Genomic DNA, 11,769 nt, shown 5'->3' on the forward strand with positions numbered 1-11,769 from the left:
GAGAGAGAAGTAGCTAAAAGAACAATTTAGCAATTATTTTGAGGCAGGCTGGGCTTCATCAGCCTAGGAATTGGTTTTGTTCACATGGAAATGGGCTGTATCTCTGAGGAAGGCAAAAACAAGTATCCTGAGCATCTCATTGGTTTATTATGACTCCATTTTTCTGGATTTTAATATTTCACTTTTTTTTGGTTAGCATATGAAGTTAATGGTGGTGCTTTGTGGTAACAGTGAGTGAGCACGGTGGATAATGGAGCAGCAAGTGCTTATCCTCTGTTGTCTTTGAGATCTGACCTGGTTTCCTAACTGACAGAAGTTTTGTTAGAATTAGGAGGGAAGACCACTGGCATGTTGAAGCACTGGTGGTCAGGAAGCCATGTGCTTACCTTGGTAGTCAAGTCAGTGGTTAATACTGAAGCGTAACAGAAAGAAACCGGGAGGGCACCATCTGAAAATCAAATTGAAATAGATTGTTAACTAATCCTTCCAAATTTTATTTATTAATTTTGTAATTATACCAAATGAAATCCTCACAAGTGACTCTTGATTGCTTGGCTTACCTCAATTTATATTCAAATCTCAATAAAATACATTTCAGCCTTTTCTTAATGAGATGATGAAAAATGCTATCCTGTGAAAGAGTAGAGGACACACATTCCAACATTACTTACAGTCACCTGTTTGCTTTTTAATGTTGCTATTGAATTTGTATTTAACTCGGGATTAAAGTATAAGCTGACATATTTGAATAAGGATATCTTTAAGCCATGAGTTCTTAGAATTTAAAAAAAAAATGGCCACACAATTGGTTAATAGAAAGAGATTTTAAAACTTGAAGGATGCTGAATAATGGAGACATTGTATTACTGTTGATCAGATGCACAAAGCAGAGTTTGACAAAGACCTGTAGAGATACTGGAGTCCCACTGTACAGACAAAATGTTGGGTGTATTTGTGGCAGTGATGGAAGGAGAAGGGTCCTCACTCCTTTGAAGAGGTGCAGGTGCTGTGTGGGGTGGGGCTGATGGGCAGAGAGCAGGGAATTTACCTTGGGAGCGTGCCTGGGACCGTGGAGAAACCAGGCGGTGCCCCTGGGAGCTGCTGGTCGCAGGGAGAAGGGGGATTAAAGCAGCAGTCCTGCCCTTCACACAGACAGGGCTAAAGCATTAGTATTGTTGGCAGGCGGTTTGTTCCCTATGTGCTAGACAGCACTCAAATAGTAAAAAGTATTCCCCATCCTCCATGGATGCACCATTTTACTAGGTAGCAAAGCTTTTAAATGCCAGCAAGAACTTGTCAAGTGACTACCGCTTACTCACAAGTGTACATCTCGGGTCACCTCTGAAGCTTTAAAGGGGTTTATATTTATTGTTTTTGAAAGGCAGCTTTTTGTATGCTTTTCAGAGTGGGTCTTTTTCACCAGGATAAGTGATTCATAATGACTGGATTTTGGTTAGATTTTCCAGAATACTCTGGAGATCATTTTTAATGATCTTCATTGTAAATTTAAAAAAAAAAAAAAACACCCCAACCCAAAACAAAAAGACTCTGCTCTTTAAATATAGGTGACTTTGTCCAAAGTGAGCTAAAGTACAAACTAGGTTTGCTTTCGCAGTTAATAAAATGTGCTATTAATGGGATGGTGAGCAAATGTCACATTCACATGTTGGTATCTATTAGAGCAAATCAAAGTCTACTGTTTGGCACAAGAGGTAAAAATCCCCACATTGTAATAAAACTGTCATAGGATCAGTGTCTCCTGCTTTGCAAATAAACATCTCTGCTTTGCCTTGGTATTTCTGTAACATCCGGAGACTATTATCCTGTGCTGGTGCTCTGGTTCATTGACAGTTTCACTTAAACAGTTAAACAATAATTTGAAATGGAAAATGTTCTGCCCATATTCCTTAATTCCTTTGTGGTTTTTTTTCCCCAGTGTTTTTTTTTGTTTGTTTTTTTGTCGATTGCTTTAGTAATTGCGTCTTATTTCTTGTTACACAGGAAAATACCGAACTGCTCACAAACCTCATTCAAAGCCAAAAGTATCAAACGTTTTTGAGGTAGATTTTGCAGCAAATGGAAGTGGTACAAAATCAATGGGCCGTTTTCAGTCAGAGGAGGAACTGTGGGCCCGCTTAGAAGAGCTCGAGAGACAAGAAGAGATACTTGGTGAACTTGACAGGTATAGTACTGCTGTAGCACAGTCAGGTTTAGAGTTCAGAAAGCTATAGGTGTGTGATTCTGTTTGTACACAAAGGATCTCACCATAAGTGCAAATAGCTGACTAGACTGATGCAGTTAAAATTGTAATAAGTGGAAGAAGGGTGGAACATGAACAAAGCGTGCACTGCAAGAGCAAAGGTGCTAAAATCTGCCTCTCTGCAACCAGAGCAGTCCAGCATTATAGTATTTTTTCTTTAAGGTGATAGAAAAGGGGGAAGTAAAACCCATTTCCCACAGGCTAGGAAAATCCATTGTTTACAATGTAGGAGTTACACATTCAGTGTTTAATGACATCCTTAGATGTGTTCTGATCCTAAAGCAATGCATATGTTATTAGCCACAATGTCACAGTTTTGGTATTTCCAGTTGACATGGAAAGGACATAGTCATTCTTACAGAGTATAAAAAAGGTTCCACAGTCTGGCTAAAAATATAGTACCTGGGTAAAGAAAATTATGTACAGGCTTGTTCATTATTTTAGATGCCTGTGTCTCTCAAGAGTATGAATTGCCTTAGTTGACTTAGATATTTTTCATTTCATAGGATGCCTGATACAGTTGAGACAAATGGAGAAGATACAACCTCCTCTGAAGAGGAGAAAGAAGATAAGAGGACAGATCTGAATGGGATGTATACAGCAGAAGACTGTATTACTCAGGGCAACTTCCATGAAGGAGTAACAAATTCAGACTTGTTTGGTGGCCAAGTTAATGGCTCTACTTATTATCACAGTGATGATGAAGATGACATAGATGTTGGAGATAACTCTGTTCCAACTATTTTTTTCTCTCACACTGTTGAACCTAAAAGGGTTTGTACTTTATTATTTTTATCTTTTTCTCAAGAGATTGCATAAAACATAGCATATCTAAAATAGAAAATTTTAGATACTGTAGATAATGTAGAATGCTAACTGTAGGTGACATTTATTTGTGGGTTTGGTTTGGTTTTGTTTTTTTTTTTTGAATGCTTGAAACCCACTGTTTAATTCCTGCAGTTTCAAATATGGTATTAAAAAAATGATCTTCAAATGTGTACCTTTCTGTTCTGGCTTCCGGCTGTTGAGTATCCTGTCTAGGAGTTTTTAAAATGACTTTTTGCTTGACTTGAAGTTGACCGTTGAACAGCTCAGCTGTTGAGCAGAGTTTGAATAAGCAGGTTGTCATATGATATGCAAAATCTATGCACATTAGTGCAAAGAAATGCCCCAGCCTACTGCAAGTCCTAAAGAATAAACAGTTCACACTATGAATGTTACCATTCATACATTTGTTTAACTGATCTATGCTTTGTGGTCCTCAACTGCTTGGATAGGAGAATGTCAGAAGTCAGTTGATCTGCAGCCTGGTGATTGTTGATTTTATGGTCTAGACCATCATTTGTGTTCAATTTTCAGGTAAGAATAAACACAGGAAAAAATACTACTTTGAAATTCAGTGAAAAGAAAGAAGAGGCCAAGCGTAAAAGGAAGAACAGCAATGGCAATGGCCATGCAACTCCAGAACTGCCTAACATCAAAACCCCAGCAGACATTTACCGGTGTGTAATTTATAGCATTGGTGTGTGAGCTTTCCCCTTAGCAGACCTTCTCTTTTCATTTCTGTTCACCTATAGTATGAAACTGAGCCTCCTATTTCCTGAAAGAAACAGCTGGAACTGAATTTACTACTTAAAAATGAAAGTTTGTGGCTTCTGCAGGGTTGCCGTGCTTTCATATCCATAAAACATTTCTGAGCTTAAAATTTCCTTTTCCAACTAGCAATTCATCAGTTATCTACTTTTCAGAGCTTCTGAAATTGAGGTAGATTTGCTGGTACGTAGCATCTGCGTAAAGAAATACAGCATTTTGTTATGTATGCTGGTTAATTCCATGTCATTTGCTTCTGTGTTTGTTTTCAAACATAACTGACCAGACCTATCACTTGTAATACTCCTCCTTTCCCAGTCACTAATTGCTGGGTTTTGTCTCTTCCTTCCAGTATCTTCAAATATATACTCAGGTCCTTGTTTGCATAGTTCCTCTTGCATTCTCTCTCCCTGACTTTAGTCCATCACTGTCTCTATTCTCTGTAAAAAGAAGTGCTCACCTGTAGAACACCCACATTTGGAGAGCTTGAAAAACAGTGTTGGGCTTAGAGGAGTGTATAAAATACTAAACTGACAGGAGAGTTAAAACAAGTATTTAGGTTTGTAAAGATGAACACAGACACCTGTTAGATTGGTTGATTAAAAGCTTGTGAAAATCACACTGCATTTCTATGTGGGTGTATTCAGGCACCTAAATATCTTAAAAAACGTGTCACAAAGTGTGAAAAGTTAAAACCCATCCTGTAATTACAGTTGCTGGGGCTGAAGATGAGGTAAAGGATTCTTTCATGGTGCTCTCCCTGAGCTCTGCAAAGGAACTCCATCTGCTGTAGAGATATACAAGTGTTCCCAGGAGTGCCTGATGAATAAAGCTGTTAAGAAACAAGTAACACCCTTAAAACTCATCCAGTCATTGGGTTCCTCCTTTATGAGTTTGATAAAACTGGCACTGTCTTCTAATGCCACTCTTTCTCCTCCACCCACCCTTGACTTCTTTAAGTCATGGAGATGGAGTACAAACTGTAGGAAGAGGCCTCTTTATCAGTTTACAGTCTGTTAATACTTGAAAAGTGTCTTTGTGTTGATCTGATCTTAAAAGCTGGGTTTTTTTAATTTTTTTTTTTTTACCTGAAAGCAGAAGATTATGGCACTTGTCAGGAAAAAGCTTCATCCTTTCCATGTGCAATGAATGTTTCAAGTATTTGTTTTTATATTTTACATTTGACAAGGACTTCATTCTAGAAAACCTTCCGTCATTGTGATCTTCTGTTTCTCTTTACAGAAACAACCCTGACAATCGTTTAGTTTACCTTTTTTCTAACTTTTTGTAACTCACACTATTCTGTTTTCTAACACTTTTCAAAGAGCTACACATTTCCTGCTGAAAGAGTGTACTAACTTAATGCTTGAATAAAGGGCATAACAGTGTTTGCTCTGCAGAACTGATTCTTGTGCATTGGTAAATAAAATGCCTCTAAAGGTACAGTATTGTAATTCTGCAGCGAAAAAGTTGGAAAAGCACATCATAATTAATTTGTACAAAAGACAAAGCAAGATCACTGTAAATTTGTCATCTGATCCTGAAATGGTTTATTAAAGCTAACATTTTCCTTTATAGAGTCTTTGTTGATGTTGTGAATGGAGAATATGTCCCTCGTAAATCAATTTTGAAGTCTCGAAGCAGAGAGAACAGTGTTTGTAGCGATACCAGTGAGAACAGTGCTGCTGAGTTTGATGACAGACGAGGAGTTCAGAGGAGTGTTAGCTGTGATGAAGCTACTCAGAGTGACAACAGTGAAGGCATACTGGAGGAAGAGGAGGAGGAGGGGCAGCAGCAGCTACTGAAAAAGCTTCCTCCCTCTTCAGGGACAAGCGAGGTACAGTTTTTAATTAATTATTGATTGTTGGCAGGGATAAAAACGAGAAATCTAATGACTGTAGTTGTCTATACCATCAGTTTGATTTCTTTAAAATAATTTTCTAACTCCTACCTAGTTTGCTTCAGAAGGGCATTATCAGGTGACAAGCTTCTGTCATGTGCATCCTAGGGGCAGAGGGGAGGAGGTGAGTCGGGTGGCTTCCCTGAGACCTGAACCTCCTCCGTAAAGGTGTGGCAAAGTAGTCACTTGCCAGCGTTACTGAAACCAGTGTCATGTCTACTGGGTCATCCTGAAAATTTCACTGCAGGATGTACAGCAGGATTTAAAAAAAAGAAAAATCTATGCTTCATAGTTGATGAAGAGTTGATTCTCTGTAACCTGTGTTGCACAGCTACTAGACAGCTCGTTTCCAGGTGGTGTTTTTCAGTTTTAAAACACACAAATACCAGCTGAGTTATTCTTTGGACTTGCCAAAGGCAGAGGAATTGCCCTGTGGAAGGAAGCGTTACACCTCTACTCATCTTGTTCCGGATTAGGGCCATTAGTGATCCTAAACAAATCTGTTTTCACACGTTTGGAAAGTTCAGGGCTTCGTCATAAAGGAAAGAGACTGTACGACATAAGGAAAAATGTACAGTTGCTTAGTGACTAGATGAGTACAAGAATTAAGTGTAGCCGCTGCTCTGAAATTCATGGCGTAGAGTATTCTTCATTTTTATTTTGTAAGAACTACACTAATTTTTTCAAACTAGATGAAACTGCGTTTTCAGTAGTTCCCAATGCAATGGGCAGGTTTAATGAAAACACTGGTTTTAGAAAAATTAGTTTTGACAGGAAATGAATTCCTCATAAAAGCTATTGTTTATCGTCGTTTTTCATTCAAACAGCTATGGACGAATCCAGGCAGGATGTGAAGGTTCATGGTGGAAGATCCATCTGTAGAGTTAGCACTTCACGCTGTATACTTTCTGGAATATATTTGCTATATTTTTACAAAACATCTAAGTACACTTTAGATGTTACCCATTAGTCCATTTTCTGAATATGGCATCGTTATTCTCTGCAATATAATGTATTTTCTAAGTAACTGAAGGAGAGTGAGCAAAACACTCCAGTTAGACATGCCTTCTTAAATGCTGTTGTTTTGCTTTTGGTTGTTTTTGTGGGTGTTTGAAATACATTATTTCTCCATTATGATTTGCAACACACTAGCTTTTTTTCTTTTTGTTTCTAATTTTACCACGATCTTCTTAGGCTGTGTTTTGCTTACCTGTTTTTGAAAATGAGTGCGTTGTTAGAACAGCGCAGTTGTGTACTGGCACGGCTTTAGGCATACTTTGGCTATTGGAGCAGAAAACAAAAAAAAGACTGCTTTTTTGCAGGTCCTCCAAGAAAAGAATGGCTGGTTTGTTTTGCTTTGTTTTTCTTGGTAACTGAGTTATGAAAAAGCAGAACTAAGCATAGTTAATAAATCTGGTGTGCATTCCTTTGTGCCCAGTATGAGCATCAAACCCTGGATGCTAAACTGCTTCCCTTTGTCCTTAGGCATTCTGAATTTTCTGTTTTCAATACATAGTAGGGTGATTTGCTCTTAAATATGTTTATGAAAAGTAGTTCTGAGTTGCCTTTTTTCCAGTGTTTTCCAAGAATCATGGTCATTTCTTAGCTAAGTTAAAAAGGATTAAGTCACATAATCAGCTGCATATAAATTGTCATTTTTAAACATTAAATGTTTTTATTAGACCTGTTATAGATAGAAACAGTTGGAAGCAAGTTTGCTGTTCTCTTAAGTATAAATTGCTTTCACCATTTTTTGATCATATTTGGTAAGGAGAAAAGAACAAACAAAATATGTGCTTGCCAATTTGTATGCAGTGTGTCAGCTTGATGCAATTAGAAGATATTAAGTCATAAAATATGACGTATGATGGAAATGCTGACATATTCCAACTTTGCAAATCTCTCCATTTCTTATCCAAAATGAAACTATATTACATCAGCTGTTTTATTTCTTGAGCAAGTGTCAGTGAGGAAGCAAATTTTTAGATCATTTATGCAGGAGGAATGAGATTAAGTAGTACTTTTAAGACACTGTCTTTCTTTCAGTCATCTTTGAACAAGCTATATTTTGAGGTTAATTACAATTTGGTTACTTATGCAAGGAACAATCATTGATTTAAAGATATTTCTTTACTTTTGATTAAAAGAAATAACAATCCTAATCAGGCTAATATAGCGTAATGACCTTATGGGCATAGCTTCACATTTGCATTTTATTAGCTCATTTTGAGTATTCTTTTCTGTTGTAGGCATTTTCTGGAACTGTTATAGAAAAGGAGCCTTTGTCTCCCTCCTTAATACCACACCCAGTCATTGCTCACCCAGTCCTGCCTACCATTCTGGAGCGAAAATCAGAGGAAGTTTTGTCTGAAGCACCAGAAGAAACTACAAAGAGGATTTCAAAATTCAAAGCTGCCAGAATGCAACAGACTAACTAGGTGCTGCCTAGCCAGCCGAAGTTGAAGTACTCATGCCTAGTTTCACATTTGTTGAGATTATGTAAATCTGTATGCGTTACACCTAGGTAGTTAAACGGGTGTCCTATGTTAATTTGGCGTTGGTTATCTTTTAAACGTTTATTGGCAACATTAAAAAAAAAAAAAAAGTTCAGTGTTTGAACACTTGAGTATTCATCTTATTTTGTCGATTTCCCTGTGTGCTGTCAGCACCTTTGTATATGTTTGCCTTATGATAGCAGCACTTGGGTTCTTTTTCAAAAACTGTTCCTTACATACATTGTTTTTGTGTTTAAACCTAAATACAGGCAGTTTTGTGCCAGCTGTGATGTTCTACATACCATATGGACCATTTTAAGGAAACTTTTCACATTTCAAATAGATTCACCAATTATATTGCATTACTTGCTTTAGCATTTTAAGACACACTTGTATTCACATTGCTGTAGGTTTTGCAACTAGGTGTCTGCTAGAAGTTTTTTTCCTTCTTTCAAACCTCTCTGATATCTCACTGTACAGATCTATAAAACGCTGGGTTCATGTACATTGCAGGGAAGTTTCTTTGATGGAAAAGGGTATTTTGTAAAATTAAATTTTCAGTAAAAAAGCTGTGAAAGTTGTGTGTGTTTTGTTGCTTTACTACTAATTTGGAAACAACACCGAGAGGGTTTTGTTTTGAACTTGCATTTCTAGCTTGAAGTGTTTACTACCACATGGACATAAAAGCAGTCCATTCTCTTCTGCCATTGTGTTTTAACCTCCTGCTAATGAATGTCCATGGAAATTGAATGCTCTTAAGGAGAGAAGCATAAACTCAGACTCTGATTACAAAATCTCCTAGTTCTTTTGTATACTCAGAAAACATTGTAATTGTCTTGGGAATGCCCAGAGGGAGTCAGCACTAAGGAAAAATGTCTTAATGCTTCAACTTTATTTCAAAATGCAACAGCACTGCAGTACTCGGGGTACAGTTTTGTGTATCCTTCTCTTGACTGAGAGCAATCCTGGCTTGAGGAGTCCCTGCCCAGCAGCTCCTTGCTGTCTTCTTGCCATCCTTTCCCTTGTGCTGACACAGCTTTTGTTGGGCCCCCCCCCCCCCCCCCTTGAACGATAATAGGCGACGGAGCTGGGTTTAAAAAACAAACTACTGGGTTTGGGGTTTTTTTGTTCCCAATAGTTGTGCGTGTTTTGTGAAGCTACCGAGTTTCCTAATCTCTTTCTCAGCATGTCTGTATCAGCAGTTAGAAGGGTAATGTGTTGAGCAAGGACAAGGAAAAATGTTGGCGGAGAGCATGGGGAGCTGGAGCACCTTAAACCGATGTTACTCTCCAGCGCACATCATCAGACCACAGCCTAGAAAGTGAGGCAAAAAGATGTGGGAGGCGTGAGGAAGGATTTGCTTTTGGCCACAGTTCTGTGGCTTTGTAAACACACAGCCTGAGAGCCACCAGCATCTGGTTTTCCAAATCTTGGCCATCCATGAACAGGCATCAGATAATGCCGCTTCCTCACCTTCCCCTAAAATAACCACGCCTTGCGCTCGTATCCTTTCCTTTTGGATCGCAGCAGATTAGCTCGTAGTGTAGCTTCATCGTAGTGTAGCTTCATGCATCAAAACGGAACCACCAGCTCCCCCTTTTTCAACACTTTTTTCTCTCTGTGCTTAAAAGGGAGGTGGAGTCATTGGGACTTCTTTTTCTAAGGTGACTTTTAGAAAAGGCTGCACTCCATGTAACTCTGATGTTCTCTGCTGCGCGTTTGGAAGGTAGCATAGTTTCATGGGCAGAAAGTGCTGGCCAAGTGGTGTGGCAGCAGGAGGGCAAGAAGGGGCCCATAGCCAGGGTCCCTGCCTGGGGGAGCAGCCCACCGAAGCTGCGGGGCTGCGTCTTCCCCGCAATACAGAGCAAACTATGTTTTGCTGAAAGAAAAACAGAAGGGAAAGTTGTGCAGCCTTTCTGTGCCTGAAGCTCACTGGCTGGGAGGGGGCAATCTCTGTTTTAAGTGGATCCTGAGAATCACGTTGAAAGTGTTAATGATTAACTTGATTCATGCTCAAATGCGTTTTTTTTTTTTTTTAAAAGCATATTGCATTAGTACTAAAATAAGCCATCAATGCCAGTCCACCCTCTATTCACGGCTAAATATTTAAAGGAGGTTATTTATAGCTTCTTTAATGAATTCTTGGCTAAACAAAATGAAATTATGTCCTAGAAAAGTAGAAGCTATTTTGTAACCAGAACAGTGCAACTGTAAAATATAGTGCCATGAATATGTATTTTAAATAACAAGGGGTTGAGATCCAAGACTACCAGACATGGGTAATTAGAGGGAAAAGGAGAGAAAGAAAGAGAGAGAGAAACCCCTTTAAAAAGATTTATTTAGATATCTTCTGAAATACTTCCCACTTCTAGTTACTTCAACAAAACCAAATGCCCCCTGTCACCATAGATCAGTTTCAAATAAAATTAATTCTTTGCTTGTTTTCTTTTCCCCCCCCTCCCCTTTTCTCACATCCCTGCTCACAGGCAAAAAGTAGGATAAATGCACCTTGGGTTTTAATGAATTATGGCCTCGGTTCAGGGAAGCATCCTCACTCAGGAATGCACTTTGGCATGTGCTTCTGTCCCAAAGATTTTGCAAAGAAGAATGGATTTAACCACATGCTTAAAACTAAGCACATGAGTGTTTTCCCTAATAGGGAGCCTGAATGCGTCTGTGCCCGTTCTGCAGCGTATTTAATTGTCAGAGGGTTTGCAGGCTGGAATGATCCTTCATCTTTGGTCTCTTCACTGGGGCTTCACCAGTAGATTCACTGTGCAGTGCCTAGAGCAAGAAGAGACGGCTGCAGGGTTTCTGGAGCATGTTTGCAAATGCTGAGCAAAAAAATAAATCTACTAAAGCAGATAAAAACCTAGACAGACATAAAAAAATGATCACGTGAAGGCCCATCTCAGTGAGGACTTCAAATTTGCTTTATGTGCAACACTGAAGCCAACAAGGGGATGCAGATGACCACCGATGCACAGGGGAAGCAAACGCTAGGATGAAGCAACGGTGCCCCAAATTTGAGGCATGTAGGGTTCCTGGTAGTAAATTAATCTGTCGAGATGAGTGTCGTTTTGCCCCCAATGCTGCACTTAGAGATTTTATTCACTTAAATAATAAGGGTACAGTTTAATCGATTTCTGAATCACCCTTGATAGCTTTTCCTGCTGCCTCCGGAAGGGCTGTCAGGGAGTGCTGCTGGGGGCTCCCGGCACAGGGCTGAGGAAGGGGGTTTTGGTTCTTCCTGGTGTTTCCCGAGAGGTTCTGCACGTCCTCAGCAGGAAGGAAGTGGCCTGGCCGGGGCTGGGGCGGCTTTGGCAGCCAGTCACCGGGGTGGCTCAGGAATGCGTGTGCTGGAAGGAGCCGTCCCCAGCCCCGTCCCGGTGTCCCCAGCCCCGTCCCGGTGTCCTCAGCCCCGTCCTGGTGTCCCCAGCCCCGTCCCGGTGTCCCCAGCCCGCTTGGGCACAGGCAAGCAGTGCCAGCTGAAAGTGCAACCAGGCACGACTTCACTGGCAGGT

At 39.7% G+C, this 11,769-nt stretch overlaps 1 protein-coding gene across 2 annotated transcripts in view; it reads left to right on the forward strand.

Moving 5' to 3' along the window:
• Nucleotides 1-8,774, forward strand: part of URI1 (URI1 prefoldin like chaperone) — a 43,078-nt gene extending 34,304 nt beyond the window's left edge. For both annotated transcript variants that reach the window (XM_075715282.1, XM_075715283.1), the window contains 5 exons: nt 2,002-2,182; nt 2,767-3,034; nt 3,620-3,762; nt 5,429-5,687; nt 8,000-8,774. In XM_075715282.1, coding sequence (XP_075571397.1) covers nt 2,002-2,182; nt 2,767-3,034; nt 3,620-3,762; nt 5,429-5,687; nt 8,000-8,188 — 1,040 coding nt within the window. In that variant the 3' untranslated portion in view covers nt 8,189-8,774. The remainder of the gene's footprint in view (nt 1-2,001; nt 2,183-2,766; nt 3,035-3,619; nt 3,763-5,428; nt 5,688-7,999) is intronic.
• Nucleotides 8,775-11,769: the final 2,995 nt, after the last annotated feature.

Source organism: Pelecanus crispus, chromosome 8 (genome assembly GCF_030463565.1).
Source record: "Pelecanus crispus isolate bPelCri1 chromosome 8, bPelCri1.pri, whole genome shotgun sequence".
Taxonomy (NCBI): Eukaryota; Metazoa; Chordata; class Aves; order Pelecaniformes; family Pelecanidae; genus Pelecanus; species Pelecanus crispus.